Source organism: Chiloscyllium plagiosum, chromosome 39 (assembly GCF_004010195.1).
Source record: "Chiloscyllium plagiosum isolate BGI_BamShark_2017 chromosome 39, ASM401019v2, whole genome shotgun sequence".
Classification (NCBI taxonomy): Eukaryota; Metazoa; Chordata; class Chondrichthyes; order Orectolobiformes; family Hemiscylliidae; genus Chiloscyllium; species Chiloscyllium plagiosum.
In genome coordinates, this window is record NC_057748.1 from 514,391 (window position 1) to 538,453 (window position 24,063).

The following is a 24,063-nucleotide window of genomic DNA, read 5'->3' on the forward strand; positions in this document are numbered from 1 at the left end:
TGACAAGATGTACATATCACTGCAAAGGCCATTTTTGCTCCTTCACAATCTACAGACCCAGAACATAACACCGTCTTATTCCTCTACAAACACTTTCCCAAGTTAAATTAATAGCTATGACTTATATTTTAAGTTTAATCAAGAGACTTATCTCCAAAAACATATAATCAAGAAAGAATCCACTATACTCACTACTGCAGCCTTTCTCTTGGACAGACTTAAAACAATGATTAACTTATCTGATTCTGTGCTGTGAACTTTGCCCAACAGTTCCAAGATTAGTTGTGTATTTCACTGTTTGTTAATTTTCCCAGATGCACTCCGATGTTCAGCGATACACGAATTCAAACAGCAAAGGCGGTAACTGTGCAGGTTCTCTCTCTCTTTCTCTCTCTCTCTCTCCTGCACTGTCCTCACCATGTCATTGCCCAAGTAGTTAGCCTGGCCCTACTTGACTGCCTTGCTGTGAGCTATTCTCTGACTGTTTGTATAAGTTTACACTGAATGGTGATTATATTCAAAATCATGGTATTTGTTAATTAACTTAACAGAAATAAATCTAATTCGTAAATAGATAGAAACATAGAAAATAGGAATTCTTCACATTGTTTGTTGCCTGCCTATTTAATTTTAATTTGATCTCTAGATTTCATTAATTGAATACTACATAGAGTTTTAGTAGGCTTTAATTTAAAAATAATTGATCTAATGATAATTTTCATTATAATTTAGTTAATTAAGTGTAAGTTAAAATTATCAAATACTTGCCAAGTTTTGACTTGTTCTGGGACATCACTTCGCAAGTATTCCCACCTATTGATATTGTCCCCCTCTCCCACTGTGCTTTGCTGGTCTGAAGGGAGAAATGGCTTCACCCTTCAGTGCATGCACATGAATATTTGAATAGAAGCAAAAGTAAGTTATTTAGCCCTATAACACTACTCTAGCATTCAATAAGACCATATTCTTAATGGTTCACTAATGTCCTTCAGGAAAGGAAACTGCCATCCTTACCTTGTCTGGCTTACATGTGACTCCAGACCCACAGCAATGTGGTTGACTCTTATTGCTCTCTTGGTAATTAGGAATGGGCAATAAATGCTGGACTAGCCAGTGGCATCCTCATCCCATGAATGAATAAAAAAAACTGACCAGCTTGTATTCTGAATTCCAGATTCCATCTCTTCCCAATAACCTTTGATTCCCTTGCCCAATGATAATCTATCCACCTTTATCTTAAAAATATTCAAAGACCATGCCTCCAAAGTTAGACAACTATCTGACAGAAGTTTTCTTTATTTGGGGTCTAATTTTTTTAACAATGCCTCTTAGTTTTAAGCCCACCCACAAGAGGAAACATCCTCTGATCTACATCATTAATAGAAATTGTATAAAGTTAGGGAATCAGCACAGACCCTTGCAGAACCGTACTTATCACTTCCTGTCAATCTGAAAAAGATGCATTTATACATGCTTGTTGTTTTCTGCCAGCCAATCTTCTATCTGCTCTGGTATGCTATCCTCTACACCATGAACACCTATTCACATAATCTCTATGTAGAACCTTGGCAAAAGCCGTCTGGAAATCCAAGTCCAGTACATCAACAAGCTCCCTTTACCCATGGTGCATTTCACTCCTTCAAGAAATTCTATTGACATAGTTAAACAGAATTCCCTTTCACTAAACCGCACTGATTCTTAGAAAACATAGAAAATAGAAGCAGGAGGGGTCCATTCGTACCTGTTCTTCCATTTATAGTTGATCATCCAATTCAGTACCTTGATCGCCCTTTTACCCCATACCATTTGATCCCGTTGGCCTCTTTCTAATTAGCCTGAGATTTTCCAAGTCGTCAATTATAAACTTGTTACTGATCAATTCTAGCACTTTGTATTGTTATGCTAAAAATACCTAACAGGCTGTTTAAGATCTGGTCAAAATTAATACAAGAAGAAATGCACTTTAATATGAAGCAAGTTTATTCACTTATTCTACCTGGATATTACAGACATATTTGGATGTGAGCATAAGGTACAGTTAGTAAGTTTGCAGATGATACCAAAATTGGAGGTATAGTGGGCAGCGAAGAAGGTTACTTCCGATTACAATGGGATCTTGATCATTTTGGGAAAGCAAATCTTAGCAGGACATACACACTTAATGGTAAGGTCCTGGGGAGTGTTGCTGAACAGAGACCTTGGAGTGCAGGTTCATAGCTCCTTGGAAGTAGAGTCGCAAGTAGATAGGATAGTGAAGTAGGCGTTTGATGTGCTTTCCTTTATTGGTCAGAATATTGAGTACAGTTGGGAAATCATGTTGTAGCTGTACAGGACATTGATTAGGCCACTTTTGGAATATTGTGTGCAATTCTGATCTTCTTCCTATCGGAAGGTTATTGTGAAACTTGAAAGGGTTCAGAAAAAATTTACGAGGATGTTGCCAGGGTTGAAGGATTTGAGTTATAGGGAGAGGTTGAATAGGCTGGGGTGTTTTCCCTGGAGTGTCGAAGGCTGAGGGGTGACCTTTTAGAAGTTAATGAAATCATGAGGAGCATGGATAGGATAAATAGACAAAGTCTCTTCCCTGGGTTCGGGGAGTTCAGAACTAGAGGGCATAGGTTTAGGGTGAGAGGGGAAAGATATAAAAGAGACCTAAGGGGCAATCTTTTCATTCAAAGGATAGTACGTGTATGGAATGAGCTGCCAGAGGAAGTGGTGGAGGCTGGTACAATTGCAACATTTAAAAGGCATTTGGATGTGTATATGAATAGGAAGGGTTTGGAGGGATGTGGGCCGGGTGCTGGCAGGTGGGGCTAGATTGGTTTGGGATATCTGTTCAGCATGGACGAGTTGGACCGAAGGGTCTGTCTCCATGCTGTACATCTTTATGACTCTATAACATGTGGAAAAAATCTATTCACTCAAACTACATAATACACATATGTATGCAAACAACTGAATCTCACATTGACTTCTATCTGTCAGGGACTTTAGAGATGGTGGCGCTTGGAACTCTGTCTTGGATTCCAATCCACCATTTTTGTGAACCCAGACAATGGTGAACATCCAGATGAGTGAGGCAAACAGTCTGATACTTACACTAATCTGAATCTAAAATTATGTGCTGAGGCGCCAATACCAACTTTTCCAGACATTCCACAGTGCAGACAACATGCTGTAAAGATTTCCTTGTGGCTCCATGTTAACTACATGAAAGAATAGTTCCCACAGCCAATCAATGTTATGCATTTACCTCCCAGCTAAAACAGGCATTTTTTTTTACACCAAGCCTCTTTTCGTGTATTTTTCCACTTTGCTTCAATTGATCATTGCAATGAGCAGTTAACCCTTAACAATTAATCCCTAAAGGTCTAGCTTGAAGTACCATTTTAAGCCCAACACTTCTCACTTTCCACACAGCAGATATCATGCATTATATAACTGATGGTCTTTCTTTTTCTATAGGAACTTATTCAAAATGCAGATGATGCTGAGGCTAAGGAGGTGGTGTTTATATTTGATGAACGAACATATGGGTCAACATCTGTGTTTATGAAGGATCTTAAAAAGTTTCAAGGTGTGTCTGTTCAAGATGTAAAACTGATAAGATGCAACAAGAATTATAAGAGAATTTAGAAGTTCAGTTTTATTCTTTCTCAAGATAACTGATGAATTTCAAACAAATATTGATTAAATGATAGTCCTATCTAATAATATGTGATGGCAACTATTCTAATTGTGTCAATATATGTAAGAAAATTAGTAGTTTATTTCTTTCCATCCCACTATGCCCCTCTTTTTCAATGCTACTCTAATTTTGTTATCTGAACTTTTTTTTAAAAAATTCATTCATGTGATGGGAGCATTGCTGGTTAAGTGGTATTTATTGCCCAATCCTAATGAATGAACTAGGTGGGTTTTCTCCAACAATTGTCAATGGATTTATGGTCATCATTTAGACTCTTTACACCAGATTTTATTTTATTGAATTCAAATTGGTAGGTGTTGGAGTTTGAACCCTTGTCCTCAGAACATTACCTAGGTCTCTGGATTAACAGAGGGTCCAACAATAATTAGACTAGGCCATTGCCTCCCATTTCTAGTCTTAGATATTCAGTTACTTGAGACCTTTCTCATGATCTGTGGCTCTTAACAAGAGGAAAAGCATCAATATTGATTGAGGTAAAAAGTTGACAATCCAAAAGGCATAAGAAGAATAGGCTAAATTTTGTTTAGTGTGATGGGCGGTGGAAATAAATCATTGTGCAGGACATCTCTTGTCAGAGAAAATTGTATTCAGTTGAGTCAACAATGAGAAGCTAAGGAATCAGGATGTTTGTCTGTTTGAGACAAGCACTTTATTTTCATGAACTTAAAAACCCACTTTCAAGTCTTATGACCTTTTTGAATTATCCAGGAATTTGGGGAACCTATAATTCATTACTTTCTCCATGGCAATGTCTCAGCCAATTATGATCAATTTACAAATCAATCAGCACTCTGTTCTCCTGTGGTATAAATTGTGATTGTTTGAAATTTGGGAATTCTTGCATGTGTTCTGATGAGTTCAAGATGAAACATTTTCACTCTTCAGAAATATTCCAGTTCTGTCTACCAGGTGACTGCTCATAATTTAAATGATGTGTATTGGAAATTAAGGCAATCTTCCCAATTTGACAAAACTGAAATGAGTTTCTTGCCCTTCACACCTCACCCTTTGAAAGCTGGAAGCTTATGGAGAGGTGAGGACCTACTGATATCATCATCGGACTATTAATCCAGTGACCCAGGTAATGTTCTGGGGACCAGGTTTTGGATCTCTCCATGTTAGATGGTGGAATTTAAATTCAATAAAATTCTGGAAATAAGAGTCCACTGATGACCGTGAAATCATTGTCAATTGTCAGGAAAAACCCATCTGGCTCACTAATATCCTTTTAAGGACAGAAGCTGCCATCCTTATCTGGTCTGGCCTACATGTGGCTCCAGACCCACAGCAATGTGGTTGACTTTTAGCTGCCCTCAGGACAATTAGAGATGGGCAATAAATGTTGGCCGAGCCAGCAATGCTCTCGTGAATGAATTAAAAAAAAGAAAGCGAGAGTTTGTGGCATCACAGGAATCATTTAATATGTTCTCTTTTGTCCTTGATGTTGATGAGTGCCATGCTGCATTCTGACAATGCTTGCAGCCCAAAAATAACAACAGGAGCCAGCACAAGGATGGCACACCAGTCAGCAGAAAAACAGCTAATACAGGCCCCCAACTAACATAAGAGTTTACAGGGCTAAGCTGACTTTTTTTATTCAGTTGTAGGATGTGACCATCTCTGGCTGGCCTCCATTTATTGTCTGTCCCTAGTTGTTCTTGAGAAAGTGTTGGTGAGCTACCTTCTTGCGGTCCACAATGCTATTAGGGAGGCAATCCCAGGATTTTGACCCAACAACACTGAAGGAGAACAGTTATATAGTTCCAAGTCAGGGTGGTAAGTGGCTTGGAGGGGAGCTTGCAGGGGATGGTGTTCCCATGTGTTTGCTGCCCTTGTTTTTCTAGATAGAAGATGTGTGGATTTGGAAGATGTCTAAGAAGCCTTGGTGAATTTCAGCAGTACATCTGCTTTTGCTAGCATTGATGTTGGAAGGAGTGGCCCCTGGTGCATGTGGTGCCAATCACATGTCTGCTAGTGCAGGTTCATAGCTCCTTGAAAGTGGAGTTGCAGTTAGATAGGATTGTGAAGAAGGCATTTGGTATGCTTTCTTTTATTGATCAGAGTACTGAGTACAGGAGTTGGGAGGTCATGTTGCGGCTGTACAGGACATTGGTTAGGCCACTTTTGGAATCTTGTGTGCAATTCTGGTGTCCTTCCTATCGGAAAGATGTTGTGAAACTTGAAAAGGTTCAGAAAAGATTTACGAGGATGTTGCCAGCGTTGGAGGATTTGAGCTATAGGGAGAGGTTGAATGGGTTGGGGCTGTTTTCCCTGGAGTGTTGGAGGCTGAGGGGTGATCTTATAGAGGTTTACAAAATCATGAGGGGCATGGATAGGGTAAATAGGCAAAGTCTTTTCCCTGGGGTCGGGGAGTCCAGAACTAGAGGGCATAGGTTTAGGGTGAGAGGGGAAAGATATAAAAGAGACCTAAGGGGCAATGTTTTCACACAGAGGGTAGTACGTGTATGGAATGAGCTGCCAGAGGAAGTGGTGGAGGCTGGTACAATTGCAACATTTAAGAGGCATTTGGATGGGTGTATGAATAGGAAGGGTTTGGAGGAATATGGGCCAAGTGCTGGCAGGTGGGACTAAATTGAGTTGGGAATCTGGTTGGCATGGACTGGTTGGACCGACGGGTCTGTTTCCATGCTGTACATCTCTATGACTCTATTACCAGAGTCTCTGGATTAGCAGTCCAGTGATGATGCCACTAGGCCATCACCTCCCAATAAGCTTCCAGCTTTCAAAGTGAGAGTTATGAAAGGGCTAGAAACTCATTTCAGTTTTACCAAATAGGGAAGATTGTCATAATTTCCAGTGCATAATTATGAGCAATTACCTAGTAGACAGAACGGATGTTATTAGCGCTTCACCCATTCAGGCAAGTGGGGAGTATTCCATCACATTCCTGACTTGTGCCTTAACGATGATTGACTAGCTTTGGGGTGTTAGGAGTCCAGTTACTCGTCACAGTATTTCTAGCCTCTGACCTGCTGGTGTAGCCATGGTATTTATGTGGTGAGTCCAGTTGAGTTTCGGATCAAGGTAACCCCCAGGATGTTGATAGTGGGGGACATAATGCTGGTAACACCACTGAATGTCAAGGTGTAGTGTTTAGATTGCCTTTTATTGGAGATGTTCCTTGCCTGGCATTTGTATGTCCTGATTGTTTTTTGCCACTTGTCAGCCGTAACCTGGATATTGTCCAGATTTTGTTGCATTTAAACAAGGACTGCTTCAGTATCTGAAGAATTGCAAATAATGCTGAACAATTTAATAATGCTGAATAATTGCATAGTCATCAGCAACTATCCTGACCTCTGACCTTATGATGAAGGGAAAGTCATTAATGAAGCAGTTGAAGATGATTGGGCCGAGGATACTACCCTGAGAAACTCCTGCAGAGATGTCCTGGAGCCTAGGTGACTGATATCCAGCAATCACAACCATCTTACTTTGTGCTTGGTATGATCCCAACTAGCAGAGAGTTTGCTCCTGATTCCCACAATTTCAGTTTATGCTTGGGCTCCCTGATGCCACACTTGGTTGAATACAGCTCTGTCTTTCATTTGCTGCTTATGATGTTTTACACGGAAGCATTCCTATTCTGTAGCTTCACTTCATTTTTAGGGATGCCTAGTGCTACTCCTGACATGCCTCCTGCACTCTCTATTGAACCAGAGTTGATCCCTAGGCTTAATGATAATGTTGTCTGGGGATATGCTGGGCTTTGAGGTTGCAGGTTGTGTTGGAGTACAATTCTGTTGCTGTTGACAGCCCACAGTACCTAATAGATGCCCAGTCTTGAGTTGCTAGATCTGTTTAAAGTGTATCCCATTTAGCACAGTGATAGTGCCACACAAGTAGAGAGTATTCCCAATGTGAAGGTGGGACTTTGTCTCCAAAAGGAGACAGGCTGACAGATTGGTGAGAATGAGGTCAGGTATGTTTTTCACTCTTGTTGGTTTCTCACACTCTGTCACAGGCCTAGTCTAGCGGCTATGCCCTTTAGCACCTGACCAGCTTGATCAGTAAAGCTGTTGCCAAGTACACTTGGTGGTGGACAGTGAAACCAACACCTCCCCCCTCCCGCCAACAAGAGGGCATTTTGTGGCCTTGCCACCCTCCGTGCTTCCTCCAACGTGGAGGAGTACAGATTCATCAAGCAAGTGAAGACAGTACATGGTAATCAGCAGGTGGTTTCCTTGTTCATGTTTAACCTGAAGTCATGTGACTTCATGGAGTTCAGAGTTAATGCTGAGGACTCCCAGAGCAACTCTATTTCGACTGTACCTCTGTATACAACTGTGATGCCATCTCTGCTGGGTCTGTCCTGCCAGTGGACAGGACATATCCAGGAACAGTGATGATGGTGTCTGGGACATTGTCTGTAAGGTATGATTCTGTGAGTATGACAATGAGATAGCTGTCCCAGATGTTGGTAAGGAGGACAATGCAGGTTTGGCAGCGCTGTTTTTGCTATTGTCACTTCTGGTGGCTAGGTCAATGACATGTGATCTTTTTCATCTAGTTTCATTTCCTTGTTGGGAAATACCTGCTCATAAGATACAGTCACAGAAGTTTGCTCATTAATGCAGGATGTTGAGCGCCCATGGGGCTTAATTGGCAACCCAATACCAGTGATTTTGAAGGCCACTGCAGCTTGGTGGCATGGTGGCTCAGTGATTAGCACTGCTGCCCTCACAGTGCCAGGATCCCAGGTTCAATTCCACCCTCAGACAACTGTGAGAGTTTGCACATTCTCCCTGTGTCTGTGTGAGTTTACTCTGGGTGCTCTGTTTTCCTCCCAGAGTCCAAAGGTGTGCAGGTTAGCTGGATTGGTTATGCTAAATGCCCATAGTCTAGGGATGTGCAAGCTAGGTGGGTTAGCCATGGGAAATGCAGGGTTACAGAGAGAGGATAGAGGGATAAGTCTGAGTGGGATGCTCTTTGCAGTGCCAGTGTGGACTTGATGGGCTGAATGGCCTGCTTCCACTCTGTAGAGATTCTATGATTCTTACTTTGTTTTCAAGAATCTGCAGGTGACAATTGTGGCACGTTTTAAATAGCAATTAAGAATGCAACAAATGCACTGAATTAGAGAGCTGCAGTTGCTGTGAGATGCCGGACAAATAAGAACAGTCCAACCGAAATGGCAATGGCATTCACAGCCATGGCTGTTTTCCGTATGTTCAAGATGTCATGGATGGTACCCATGTTCCCTCTAAGGAATCATCTGAGTAGTTGATAGTATTCATCAAAAGAACAGAATTTTATTCACTCACTGTGCAATATGTGACCACTGGAAGTGAATAGTTAGACGTGTGCAAAATATATCAGTAGTAACAAAGGTACCCATGTGCTTTGACACTCACTTGTTTGTTCTAAGTCTAGAAAATTAATTAATCGACCCCTTATCTGGAGATGCTCTGGTCAGACCTGACTGATGCCAGAAACCTGTGCAATGTGGAAGAAGAGAGGTATCACTCTTCTGAAAATACCCTTCCATTCACTTAATCACCCTTTGGGTACTTTACAGGATGAGCTAGTGAGAGAGCATGGAACAATACAGAACAGGGAAGCCCCTTCAGCCCAACATGTCTATGCTGACTATGATACCATTCTAAACTAATTCCATCTGCCTGTGCTGGTCTGTATCCCTCTACTCCTGTTATATATCGGTCTAAATGTCCATGAAACATTGCAGTTATATCTGCTTCTACCACCTCCCCTGTCAGCACACTCCACGCACTTACCACTCTCTGTGTAAAAAGCTTCACTCCAGGTAAGGAAGCATATTGTTCAAGTCAACGCTTGCCCTAATTCTTTACCATTGAGTATCTTATGGCCCACCTGCATAAGGGGAGGAAATGGTCTAGTGGTATTGTTGATGGATTGTTAATTCAGAGACCTGGCTAACGTTCTGGGGACCCAAGTTCAAATTCCACCTTAGCAGATGGTGGAATTTGAATTCAATAAAATCTGGAATTAAGAATATAATGGTGACCATGAAACCATTGCTGATTGTCAGCAAAACCCATCTGGTTTACTAATATCCTTTAGGGAAGGAAACTGCCATCCTTACCTGGTCTGCCCTAAGTGTCATTCTAGACCTACAGCAATGTGGTTGACTCTTATCCTCAATGAGGAATGGACAATAAATGTCAGCCTAGCCAGCAACGCCTTCATCCTGTGAATGAATACACACAAAAAAAAATAAATGAAATGAGTCTTTTAATACACTGGCACTTTTAGAGCTTGTTAAATTAAGTGTTCCAGAGTTTATTTTGACAAAGTACTTTCTCAAAATGTTGGACTGCTGTGGTTCAGGAAGGCAACTTGTCATCATCATCTCAAGAGTAATTGAGAATGGGCACAGAACACTAGTGTTACTTGTAATTCTCACAACCTGTGAACATTTTTGAAAAACCTATTCAAGTTCCTTTTCATTTCAAAAGAGATCGCTATTTTCGTTTGTGAACATTACCAGCAACTTTGTGATCACTGTTTTCTATTTTGCTCCTTTAGGCCCAGCTCTCATAGTTTATAACAATTCTGTATTCTCAGAAGAGGATTGGCATAGTATTCAAACTACAGGAATCAGTAAAAAGCGTAATGATCCCAGCAAAGTTGGCCAATTCGGCCTTGGATTCAATACTGTTTATCACATTACAGGTATAAGAATTACTTTTAGTAAACAAAAGAGTATTATATAATACAATTGGAAAATGCTATTCTATGTTTTACTTGAAGTAAGTTAGCCATTTATAAGTGTTACCTTTACATATATGAGAACACAAGAACGTGGAGCAGGAGTCAGTAGTTCAGCCACTTGAGCCTGTTCCACCAATCAATATGATCATGGTTGATCTCATCTTGGCCTCAACTCCACTTTCCTGCCTACTGTCCTTAACCTTTCAATCCATTACTAACTAAAAATCTATCTACCTCCTCCTTAAGTTTACTCAATGTCCTAGCATCTGCTATAAGCTAGGAGAGTTAATTCAATAGATTCACAACCCTAGGAGAGAATTAATATTTCCTCATCTCTGTTTTAAATATGTTACTTCTTATCCTAAAACTAGGACCTCTTATTCTAGATTGCCACATAGGGGAAACAGGTAAAAACAAGGACTGCAGATGCTAGAAATCAGAGTCTAGATTAGAGTGGTGCTGGAAAAGCACAGCAGGTCAGGCAGCATCTGAAGAGCAGGAAAATCGAAGTTTTGGGCAAAAGCCCTTCATCAGGAATAGACTTCCTGATGAAGTGCTTTTGCCCGAAACATCGATTTTCCTGCTCCTAGGATGCTGCCTGACCTGCTGTGCTTTTCCAACACACTCTAATCTAGACATAGGGGAAACATCCTCCCCTCTGAATGTTTTGTTAATCCCCTTTAGCATCTCATAGACATCAATTAGATCTCCTCTCATTCTGCTGAATGCCAGTGAGTATAAGCCTACACCATTCAAACTCTCTTCATAAGACAAACCCCTCATCTTTTGAATCAACAAAGTGAACCTCTTCTGAACTAATTCAAATGCAACAATATCCCACCTTGAGTAAGGAAATCAGAATTGTACAAAATATTCCAGTTGGGATCTCATTAATGCCTCGTACAGTTGCAGCACACGTCCCTCCTTTTATAATCTGTCTCTTTTGCAATAATTGCCAAAATTCCTTTTGCCTTCCCTATTACTTGCTGCACCCGCATATTAGTTTTGTGCAATTTATGCACAAGGACACCCAGATCCCTTTGCACTGAAGCACTTTGAAATTTCTCTCCATTTAGATCATAAGTTGCTCTTCTTTTCCTCTGACCAAATGGATAACGTCATACTTATCCATGTTAAACTTGGTCTGCCAAATTTGGCCTATTCACCTATGCAATTCATATCTATTCGTAAATTTCTCATTTCTTCATTGCAATTTACTTTCCCATGTATTTTAGTATCATTTGTAAATTTGACAGTCTATCCTCGCATCTAAGTCATTAATATAGATTGTAAATAGTTGGGGCCCAAGGACCAAAATCTGTGACACCCTGCTAGTTACGTCTTGCTAACCAAGAAAAGACCCTTTTATTCCAACTCACTGCTTTCTATTGATTTGCCAATCCTCTATCCAAGCTAATAAATTACCCCAACCCCATCTTACTTGTGTGTTAACCTTTTAATGCCTCACCTTATCAAATGCCATCTGGATATCCAGATCTACTGGACTATATATATTTTAGATGTGTATATCAGCATGAAAACGAAATTGTGAAAATTGTAGTCACTTTTGCTACAGGGAATAGCAGCATCACAAAATAACGCAAAGTTACCAAACTAATAGTATAGTGTTATTTGTCGACATATAGTTAAGATGACCAAATATTTCATAGAACAGTCAGTTAAAGGTAAAAGCTGTCTGGTGTTTATTTTTATATTTGAAGCTTGTCAACTAAAGTCTGATTTGTCAGTTTATGCAGGCAGTATTGTGATCTCCTGTGATGATTTTTAAACTTTAATTCCTGTAGATTTGCCAAGTATATTCAGTGGAAAATACATTGGTATATTTGACCCACAAGAAAAGCTGTTTGGAGAACAAGAAGCTGGATATATATGGTCTCTTGATGACCTAGAGGACAGGAAAGCTCTTGAAAACTCCAGAGATCAGTTCAGACCATTCAGATATGCCATGGAAGCGACTGGGACCATAACATGGGCGAACGCATTAAAAGAACATTATTTCAATGGAACTTTATTTAGATTTCCTTTGAGAACCGAACCTTCAGAAATATTAGACAACTTGTATGACAAAGCAAAGATCTTTGATCTATTTGACTCCTTCCAAGCAGATGAAGATATGAGTCTCCTGTTTCTCAGAAATGTTACTTCTGTCTGTATTAAGCACATTGACACCAGTGGAAATGTAAAAGTCCGTTTAGAAATAGCTGCTTTGCAGCCTGAGTACATTCCAAGTTTTAATAATAACCTCAATGTTGAAAGGCAGGAAGTAATCTCCAGTGTTAAATCTTCTACCTGCATCAAAGCTATTTCACATCGCATTGCAACAGAAGAACATCACAGTCACTGGTTAATAACAAATTGTACAGGCAACACAGGTGTATGGGCTAACTTAGATGATTTGGCTGAGAAGTTAAGTTATACTCCATATGTTGGATTGGCTTTTCCATTAACTAAAGGTGAAACCATAAAGACTGAAACAAGAGCAAACTTCGAAGGGCGTCTTAGTTTCTTTCTACCACTCCCAAATAATGAGGCCAACAAGACTGGACTACCTGTCCATATAAATGCCTTCTTCGGACTTTCAGACAACCGAAGACATATCAAGTGGATTGAATCAGACCAGAGATATGATGAAGCAGCCAAGTGGAATGAGCTATTGATAGAGAAAATCCTTCCATGTGCATACTGCCAATTTATCCTCGATGCTATTACTCTGGCTCAAACCTCAGTGCTAAAACCCTCATCAGTATATCGTTTATGGCCAGACTTTGACAAAATGAATCATAAAGAACGTTGGGTTAAGATAACTAAGGAAACTATCAAGCGTTTGTTGGAACTTAATGTTCTTTGTTTGGCTGCCTGTGAAGAAAAGTGGATAAGAGCTGACAAAGCTATGTTCTTGGAGTGCGATGATCGACGTGACGTAAGACAGGCGATAGAGAATGTTTTGATAAAAGAGGCTCAACCTTTGGTTAGAGTCCCAAGTCATGTGTTTAAAGCCATATTATTCACTTTGGAAGATAAAAGTTACTTAAACATGGTCACGCCAGCATCTTTAAGAAACATACTTCAGCATTGTGATATGTACGGTATTCCATATGAACAAAAATTAATGCTTCTGGAGTATGTTCTAAGTGATGAGCAATACAGTTCCCTTAACAACCTTCAACTCCTACCAGTCAGCAATGGATCTTTTGTGAAGTTCCAAATTAGTTCATCTGATGAGCCTGTATTTACTGACTCAATCAAATTTCCACGGTAAGCATGTCAAAACAATTACGTAAAATATTTCATGTCAGTTTAGCTATATTATTCCATTAGAATTTATTTTTAAGAATTGTGGATTCTGGAGATCTGAAATAAGAACAAAATACTAGCAAAACTCAGCATGTCTGGTGGCATATGTAAATGGAGAAACAAAGTTAAAGTTTCAAGTCGAATGTGACTTCCCCAGAACTGTTGGCACCTGGAAAATGATGGTTTTCATGCTTTGACAAAGAGTGGTGGCAGAAGCAAGTGGGACAAATGGTAAGGATTCCCAGAGCAAAAGGTGAAGAGAGTGCAAAAAGCAGAGTGCAATATGCAAATATAGAGTACATATTAATTGGAGGTGTTAATAACAGAAGATTGATCAGCTCTGCTGAAAATAAACTAATGCAAACAAGATACTGAGTGGCTGTAATCAAAATAATGGACAGTGTTCATGGTCTCAAGTTTTTGAACTCAGTGTTAAGTCCTGAAGACTGTAAAATGCCTAAGCAGAAAATGTGCTGATTCTCCAGCTTCCATTGGGCTTCACTGGAATTTCCAAAGAAGAATCGTTGAACTCAAAATGTTAACTCTAGTGCTCTCTCTGTGTTTACTACCAGAACTGCTGATTTTCTCCAGCATTTTCTGTATTTCTATCTGCAATAATTTCCATTTATTTGAGTGTTTAATTTCCCACCATTTCGCAACCAGTTATGCCCACCTTGAAAGAGTTCTGCTCTTCTCCTGAATTTGAATTTCCATTTGCATTTTCAGCTGTTTACCTCAATTGCTTTTTATTTCCCTCCCTATAAGGTGTTTACCAAAATTCACTTTCACACCCAAATCTCCTTAATCAATTACTGTGTTTGGCTCCGACTTATCCCACGTGGATTCCAACTGGAGTTCCATCCTTCACGTTTCGAATCCACCAAGAATTCAAGCATCTCTGAGCCACGCAATGGAACTCAGACAGCTTTTCTTACCACATCCTGAGATCAACATTCAGTGTCATGTGCCACTTTGTGTACACTGTCAACCTCTCACTCCATCACTACCAACTTATGCTATCTCAAAGCTTCTTGGTCCCCCATTACCATTTCATTCTTCATCTTATTTCAGTCCTTGACAAGTATTCTCTTCCTTTCAAGTATTATGGAACACAAGTTCCAATGACTTATAAATGCCAACAGCTTCCCTCTGGCTCCATCCCATCTTCTAATCATAAGACCACAAGACATAGGAGCAGAAATTAGGCCATTGAGCCCATCAAGTCTGCTCCGCTATTTACTCATGGCTGATAAGTTTCTCAACTCCATTGTCTTGCTTTCTCCCTGTAATCCTACCTCTTATTGTATATTAACTGTACCCTCTGACCTTCCACTCTCTCTTGAACAATCTGTATTCAGCAAAGAACTGAGTTTTATCCCTCTATGTCTTCATCTCAATGAATTTAGGGCACAGCATGACATTGAATTGACCTACTGTTACTTCTACTCTGCGCCTACTTCCTTGGGCAGGAGTCCTCTCTCCTCTCCATGTACCCTTTCATCCATCTCCAATACTTGTCTCCACCTGAACTCCCTCCTAATAGCCTCTTAACTGCCCTTGATCTCTTCATTGAGAATTGTCAACTTGATATCAACTACCTCCATTTTTCTGCTTCCCTCACCTACTCCAACCTGTTTCTCTCTGGACTTTCTGCACGCTGTTCTGTCAGGTCTTTGCCTGACTATTATCAAACCTGTGGACAAAGCTGATGCTGTTGTCATCTGGTGAGTCGATCTCTAGCTTATAGAGGCTGAGCGACAAGCCTCAGACAGTTCCCCCTATCCCCACCTCGACTATGTTACATCACTGAACAGCAGATTGTTGATTCCAGAACTGTCACTGACCTGATCTCCTCCAGAGATCTTCCCTCCACATCTTCCCATCTCATTGTTCCCTCAGCTCACAAAGCCTGTTTCTAATGGACTCGAAACATTAATTCTGCTTTCTTTCTACAGAGGCTGCCAAACCTGAACAGTTTTGCCAGTAATTTCTATTTCTGTTTTGGATCTCCAGCATCTGCAGTTTTTTGTTTAATGTCAGCCTGCTTCTACCTTCTCCCAAAATGAACAAAGGACATTGTCAGACCCAACATCTTAGACTCTTCCTGCCCCACTGAACTTAATTCTTCATATCTTGCCTTTTTTAAAATCTTTCCACATTCAGTCTCTTCCCACTATCTCTTCTGATGCTTTACATTAGGTTCATAAATTCCAGTTTCCTGCCCCCAACTACCTCTTTTTCAGCATGCATGCGCAATCCCTCTGTATGTCTTTTTAATCAGAATGGTCTGAAGGTTCTCTCTTCTTGGAAGGAAGCCTGAATCATCTCCATCCACTATCTCCCTCCTTCGTTTAACTGAGCTAGGTCTCATTTTGAACTCTCCTTTAACTCACCTCACTTTCTTCAAGGAAATGGTGTGATTACGGGTACCCACGTGAAAGCTATTTATGTTGTCTCTATGTGGGGTATGTTCAGCTTTTCTTGTTCTCGTTCTGCTTTGACCTCTCCCACAACTCTTTAGCCAATATACCAATGACATCAATGGTGCTATTTCTTGCTCTTTCCCAGAACTGGCAAAGTTAATCAATTTTTCTTCCAATTTCCATCTTTCTCTGACTTTTACCTGGTCTTTACTCTGACTTTTCCCTTCCTTTCCTTGAATTTCTAATTTCATTTATGGGAATAGACTGTCTGCTAAAGGCCTACAAACACACACAGTTACCTTGACTATATTTCCTTATTACCTGCTTCCTGTAAGATCCAATTCTGTCAGAGTTGAGAATGGAACAGATAGGTGAGAAGGAAGATGGACAGGTAGGACAGTTCGAGAAGGCTGTGCCGAGTTGGAGGGGTGCATCTGGGATGAGGTGGGGCAGGAAAGATGAGGAAACTGGTGAAGTCTACATTAATACCATGTGGCCTCATCTTCCACCTTAGGACCCTCCAACCACATAACATCATGTCACCGTCACCAGTTTCCTCATTTCCCCTCCAACCACCTCACCCCAGATACAACCCTCCAACTCGACACCACCTTCTTGAACTGTCCTACTTGTCCATCTTTATTCCCACCTATCCGCTCAACCTTCCCCTCCGACTTATCACCATCACCTCCCATCTGCATTTACGTGTTGCCTTCCCAGCTACCTCATCCCCCACCCCCTACCCTCCTATTTATTGCTTTTCAAAGTGAAGACAGCACTAATCCATGCCACCAGCTCCTAAAGAAGGTTTATACCCGAAGCTTTGACTTCTCCACCTTCTGATGCTGCCTTAGCTTGCTGTGTTCTTCCAGCCCCTTGTACATCTACCTTGGATTCCACCATCTACATTTTTGTTTGTCTCTAGCTATCTCTACCTAGGCTGGCTTGGTCAGGTAGGGGGGGGTCTCTTGTTGCAGTCAGCCAGGAAGAGGACTGACCTTTTCTCCATAACCTGTCCACGAGTGCCCATGATCTTTTTCCATGAAGGTGCCAGTGAACCTAATTTTCTCCTGTGCCATCTGATCAAAGCTTATCTTCCTGATGAAGGGCTTATGCCCGAAATGTCAATTCTCCTGCTCCTCGGATGCTGCCTGACCTGCTGTGCTTTTTCAGCACCACACTCTTGACTCTGATCTCCAGCATCAGCAGTCATCACTTTCTCCATAGTTTATAGGGCAAGCACCACAGTGTGAGGGACAGCTTCGGGCTTGCAACATCTGAAGTGCATCCAGCTGAATATTAAGTACAGCAACTGAACCTTAGAAACTGAGAGATCCTAATAGTGGCAAACACTTCTATCTCACTAGCAGGTTTGCTGAATAATGCACTCAACATCTTGCTTACATAAATAAGCAAGTCAGAAAAGTATGATAATCTGCAGTAATTTGCCCTTGGCGATCGTGGAAATGATGCCATTAAACCTGCTGTCCAACACTCTTTTACTTCAGAAAGGAAAATTGAGGCCAGAATGTTGGGCAGTAAGTGAGAAGAATGTGGTTTGATTTTAGATGGAATTGGATTAAGAAGGATTATGAGGACTGCAAAGGTTTACTATACATCTGTAAATGCAGAAAATATGGTGAGTATGCTTGGCGAGCTACAAGTACAAAAAGCTGTGTGAGATTGTGATATAATGACAATGAGGGGGAACATGATCCTGACCAGATATATCCAAGAACACTGCAAGAGGCTAGAGAAGAAATTGTGGGGGCCCTGGCTGATATTTTTGCATCATCATTAGCTCCAAGTGAGGTCCTGGAAGACTGGAAGATAGTGAATGTTGTGCCCTTGTTCAAGAAGGGCGGTAAAGAAAAACCTGGGAGCTATAGACTAGTAAGCCTAACATCTGTGGTAGATAAGTTACTTGAAAAGATTCTGAGATAAAATATATGTGCATCTGGAAAAAACAGGGTTTGAGTAGTGATAGTCATCATGGCTTTGTGCGTGGGAGATCATGCCTCACAAATTTTAAGAGTTCTTTGATGAAGTGACCAGGAAGGTTGATGAGGGCGGGGCAGTAGACATAGTCTATATGAATTTCAGTAAGGTCTTTGATAAGGTTCCACATGGTAGGCTGCTCTGGAAGGTTAGATCGCAAGGTATCTTGGGGAGCTGGCAATTTAGATGCACAATTGGTTTGATGGTAGGAAACAGAGGGTAATAGTGGAAGGATGCTTGTGGACTGGAGGACTGTGACGAGTGGTGTGCCTCAGGCGTCAGTGCTGGGCCCATTACTATTTTTTATCCATATCAATAATTTGGATGAGAATGTACAAGGTATGATTAATAAGTTTGCAGATGACAGTAACATAGGCAAAACGGTGGACAGTGAGGAGGGTTATCAGAAATTGCAGCAGGACCTTGATCAGCTGGGGAAGTGGGCCGAGAAATGGCAAATGGAGTTTAATATAGACAGGTATGAGGTCTTGCATTTTGGAAAGTGAAATCATGGTGAAATTTCCTGAAGGAGTGTAGTGGAACAGAGGGACCTTGGAGTTCAGATGAACAGTTCTCTGAAAGGGGAGTCACAGGTAGACAGGGCAGTGAAGAAGATTTTTGGCACACTGGCCTTCATCAGTGAGGGCACTGAGTTGAGAGGTTGGGAAGTTAAGTTGATACAGGACGTTGGTAAAGCCGCGCTTGGAGTATTGTGTTCAGTTTTGGTCACCTTGTTATGGGATGTTTGTGATAGCAGTCCATGTAATGACAAGGCCTGTTGTGTGCAGTCTGGGGTAAAGATATGTGCATGCGAAAAGATGCTCAGGCCCTAAAATTATTGAACTTACTATTGAGTTCTGAAGGCAGCTGAGTCCCCAGTTCGAAAAGATGCTGTTCTTCCAGTTCGTGTTGAACTTCGCTGGAGCACTGCAGCAAGCCCAAGACAGAGATGTTGGCCAGTGAACATGGCGATGTGCTGACATGACAGGCAACAGGAAGCTCAGGGTCGTATTTGTGAACAGAATGTAGGTATTCTGAAAAGTAGTCACCTTTTCTACGTTTTGTCTTCCCATTGTAGAGGAGATTATATATGAGCAGCGAATATAGTAGATTACATTGAGTATCATGCAAATAAATCACTGTTTCACCTGAAAGATGTGTCTGGGGTCTTGGATAGTTGATAGTCTTATTCAAAACATTATTAATGTTTTTCTATAATCAGTTTAGAATAGTGCACACAGTTTTATAAATTAGCTCTTCAATTAAAATTAATTAATTTTAAAAGTAGTTTTTCTCAAGGAAAAACGATCAGGACTTTTCTGATGAAGTTTCTTACGTGTGTGGTCAAATTTCTCAATGATGCAGGAGGATCTATTTGAAACAGAGATTGGCTACATGTCCTCTCAAAACTCTCAGCAAAAAAATTACATTTCATTTTAAGAACTTGCTAGGAGAACTGAAAATACTTCACAGACTACTAACTTGTAGCAGAACTAAAGTGAGCACTACCTCCTGCAATAAAAATGTTTGTACTCAGATTATGTGAAACATTTATTTGCAATACCAATATATGAGTTATGTTGCCAAGGAGAGTCACAGATTCAGTCCTATCCTCTGCTTATTTGATTCCCAACAACAATAAAATGTTTTTGATCCAGGACATAAAGGGAAAAAAATAGCTGGAGTTCCTATTCCCAATTCCAACCAGAGACATTTGTTGGAAAATATGCACCAGTGATTTTCAGTTAGGAAAACCATGAGTGTTATAAGGAGTGTTGACTTATTGCAGTAAAATTGTCAAAATTCCAGCATGACAGCAACAAAATGTACAGACTAATTAGTATATTTGTAGAGATTACATATAATATATATATATATATACTGTAGTGAAAAGATAGAAACAATGCATGAAGTTGACACTTTTCTTTTGCTATAAATGTAGAATTTTACTTCCGGGTCTTAAGAGAAGTTTTCTGCCTGAAGATCTCGGTGATGCATTGCAGCAACACCTAAAGAAGATTGCATATAATCGTAAGAACCTTGTTTCTGTTCATTATTTATGAAAATTGCAGAAAAATTAGTTTGCCAATGCACTGGAACCTTCTTGAATTCAGTGACTGAGTGGAAGAAATTGGATCTCTGGAGGTGAACTTGATCTTCACTGATGCCACAAAACTGTCAATAGAAAATCATGAGCTTGTTTCACATCTGACCAGAAATCAGCCATATTATGAATTGGCCTTTTTTTTATTATTACCCATTTAACATCAATATTGAAGACTAGTTTCACACTCCTAAGTTACTTGAGGTTTTTTAAAATTCATGTGTGAGATGTGGGTGTTGCTGCCTGGCCAGCATTTATTGCCTGTTTATAGTTGCCCTTGAGAAGGTGGTAGTGAGCTGCCTTCTTAAACTGCTGCAATCACATGCTGTGGGTTGAACCACAATGCCCTTAGGAAGGGAATTCCAGATTTCGACCCAGCAACAGTAAATGAATGGTGATATATTTCCAAATCCAGTTGGTGAGTGGTTTGGAAGGCAACTTGCAGGTGCTGGTGTTCCAAAGTCTCTGTTGCCCTTGCCCTACTAGCTGGAAGTAGTCATGGGTTTGGAAGGTGCTGTCTGCGAATCTTTAATGAATTTCTGCAATGCATCTTGTATGAAGTTCATACTGCTGCTACTGAGTGCTGAGTCGATGGTGAAGGGAGTGGGTGCTTGTGCATGTAGTGCCAATTAAATGGGTTGCTTTGTCTTGAATATTATCAAGCTTCACCATCCAGGCAAGTTCAGAGTACTCCATCACACTCCTGACTTGTGCCTTGCAGATTACGGAGAGTCAGAAGGTAAGTTCTGCAGTATTCCTAGCCTTTGACCTGCTGTTGTAGCCACTGTGGTTTTTTTGGAAAGTCCACTTGAGTTCTGGTCAATAGTAATCCATTGTTTTGGGATATTGATAGTGGGAGATTAAGTGGTGGTAACACCATTGTATATCAAGAGGTAGTGGTTAGATTGGTTCATATTGGGCATGGTCATTGCCTGGTATTTGTGTAGCGTGAATGTTATTTAGGGCTGCCAAGTCTTATAAAATAGTTCGGTTTTCTGGTGAACCACATCCATACGATAATCTTGGGGGGTGTGCTCCGTCACTAGTCTGCACCATTTCATGAGACCTAGGGGTTTTTCTGAGATCCAGTTCATGAAAATGTTCTTTTTTGCACAATACGTGAGAATGTTGAATAATCTCTTCCCTTGTTCATTTAGTGTAGGCAGGTTTGGCAGTCCCAAAAGAAGGGATACCGGATCAACCTAATTTCAATTCCCAGGATCCCATCGAATTCACTCGCTATGGCACCCCAGTACCTACAGATCTTAAGACACCACCATAGACAATGAGTAACGGTGCTTGTGCTTGTTTTACATTTAGGGCACTCTGGAGATGCTCCTTTCTTGAACTTTGCTAATCGCTCTGGGGCTATATGGGCCCTGCGAAGAATCTCTCCTCTGAATTATTTTTAAACTGTTTCCCTAGTTTCTATCTAGCACACAGAGGAAGTATCCTCTCAGTACTCACTCTGTCAATTCCCTTTGGGATCTTGTATGTTTCAAGAAGATCAACCCTCGTTCTTCTAAATTCCAGCGATTACAGACTTGATCTGTCCCACCTTTCTTCATAAGATAACCACTCATCCCCAGATCAGTCAAGCAAATGTTCTATAAATTCCTTCTAACACTATTATGTCCTTTGTAAGTAAGGAGACCAGAACTGTACAGACTACCCCAGCTGTGATCTCACCCCAACAACCTGTAGAACTGTATCAAAGACCTCTACCCTCATATTTCATTCCCCTTGAAACAAGCAATAGCCCTTCTGCCTTCCTAATCACCTGCCTATCAACTTCTTATGATTAATATACCAGAGCATCTAGAGCTATGTACTTCAGTTCTGTAGTCTCACACCATCTAAATAATATGCTTCTTTTCTATTCTTCCTGCCAGAGTGGACAAGTTTATACTTGCTCATGATATATTTCTTTTGCCCATTCACTGAACTAGCTATATCTGTTTGCAAGTTCCTTATATCCTCCTTGCAACTTACTTTCCTACCTGTAATTTTGTCATCAGCAAAGTTTTTAACTATACATTTGGTCTCCTCATATAAATCATTGATATAGATTGTAAATAGTAAAGCCTCAGCACTGATCCCTAAGACACTCCACTTGTTATATCATACCCGATCCAAAATTACCCATTCTTTTTGCTTCCTGTTACCTAACCAATCCTCTAAGCATGCAAATATTTTTCTCCCTACATCATTAACTCTTGTGCAGTAACCTTTGATATGGCACCTTGTCACTCTGCTTCTGAAAATCTAAATACCTATGCATATATCCCCTCCATTTAAAACACGTAGCTAGTCTGAGATCTCTGCCTTTTACAGCAAACATTGTAAGCAAACTGAAAATCTGTTTTATCTTTAAACTGTTTGTAATATGCTTTGGCAAGTATGCTTTATCATTTCAAACTTCCACTTTTAAATTTGGGTTTGCACTGTCTTATATTGGCCAAAGAGCCATTAATAATTTGCAACAACGGCAATTTTGAAATTGTTGGTTTCAGCTTGTTAATTATATTCATTTTCTTTATTACTTTTACTTGTAGTTATGTCATGCAATGTTGGGGAAACTTCTAAGTGATTTTGACAATTTTACCTTCAGTTAGGGGAAGCTGACTGCTGGCAATGAAGGCATTGAATAGAATACTAATTTCTAACAAGTAGACATTGTAATAAAAAGCATTGTAATAATATGTTAAAATAATGTAGCTTAGGTAGAGGCTATTTGGCCCATAGGTCTTGGGCAAGCTTTATTGTGAAGCTACCCAATTTTACCCACTTCCCTGGTCTTTTCTCTTACATAGAAACATAGAATTTAGGAACAGGCATAGACAATTCAGTGTGATCATGGCCCATCATCCTTGATATCAGTCTGGTAAACCTTTGTTGCACCCCATCCATAGCCAAAATATCATCACTCCAAGGAGACTGAAACTGCACACAGTATTCCAGATGTTGGGAGTGTGGTGCTGGAAAAGCATAGCAGGTCAGGCAGCATTCGAGGGGCAGGAGAATTGACATTTCGGGTAAGAGTCCTTCATTCTCATTCCTGATGAAGAGTTCTTGCCGGAAACGTTGATTCTTCTGCTCCTTGGATGCTGCCTGATCTGCTGTGCTTTTCCAGTACCACACTCTCAACTCTGATCTCCAACATCTACAGTCCTCACTTTCTCCTAGTATTCCAGATGTTGTCTCACCAAGGCCATGTGCAATTGCTGCAAAAGCAGAGCTGTGGTAGTAGTAAGCCTGTAACAAAAGAGCAAAGATTTACATGATTTGGTTTAGAAATCCCAGCTGAGTAGGGATGGTAGAATGGGACAACAACAAGAACAGCTTGCATTTATTTATGTAGTGACTTCAGCATAATAAACTATCCTAAAGTACTTTATAAGTGTTTTACGGAACAAGATTTTACATCAATGAAGTGATGATAGGCCAGTAGACCAAGAAGGTAGGATTTGAAAAGGAAAGAGGAATAGGAATATAGAGAAAGAAGTGTGTAGTGATAAATTTTAGGAACGTGAATGAGCAAGGACATTAAACAATGGGAATAATTCAAAAATGGCAGAGTATATGTGGACAAATTATTGAAAGTATCAGGTAAGATTGCATATCGGGTATGAAGTTTTTAACTGAAGCTGGAATGTAAAAGTAAGGAAGTTGAGACAAACTTTTATAAAACACTGATACAGCCAGAACTGAATTATTATACCCAATGCTAGGCACCACACTTTAGGAAGGATCTGAAAACTTTAGGGAATATACCAAAAAGATGGATGAGAATGAGGGAC

General features: G+C 40.4%; 1 protein-coding gene across 7 annotated transcripts in view; it reads left to right on the forward strand.

Annotated features, from left to right (window-relative positions):
• si:dkeyp-118h9.7 (sacsin) overlaps positions 1 to 24,063 on the forward strand; it is a 99,705-nt gene that overhangs the window by 63,638 nt on the left and 12,004 nt on the right. For 5 of the 7 annotated variants that reach the window (XM_043679387.1, XM_043679389.1, XM_043679388.1 and 2 more), the window contains 4 exons: positions 3,466 to 3,577; positions 10,238 to 10,384; positions 12,229 to 13,699; positions 20,102 to 20,190. In XM_043679387.1, the coding sequence (XP_043535322.1) occupies positions 3,466 to 3,577; positions 10,238 to 10,384; positions 12,229 to 13,699; positions 20,102 to 20,190 (1,819 nt within the window). Of the gene's footprint in view, positions 1 to 3,465; positions 3,578 to 10,237; positions 10,385 to 12,228; positions 13,700 to 17,679; positions 17,801 to 18,774; positions 19,185 to 20,101; positions 20,191 to 24,063 lie in introns of those variants that run through there. The other 2 variants (XM_043679393.1, XM_043679392.1) reach the window with 2 other exon arrangements.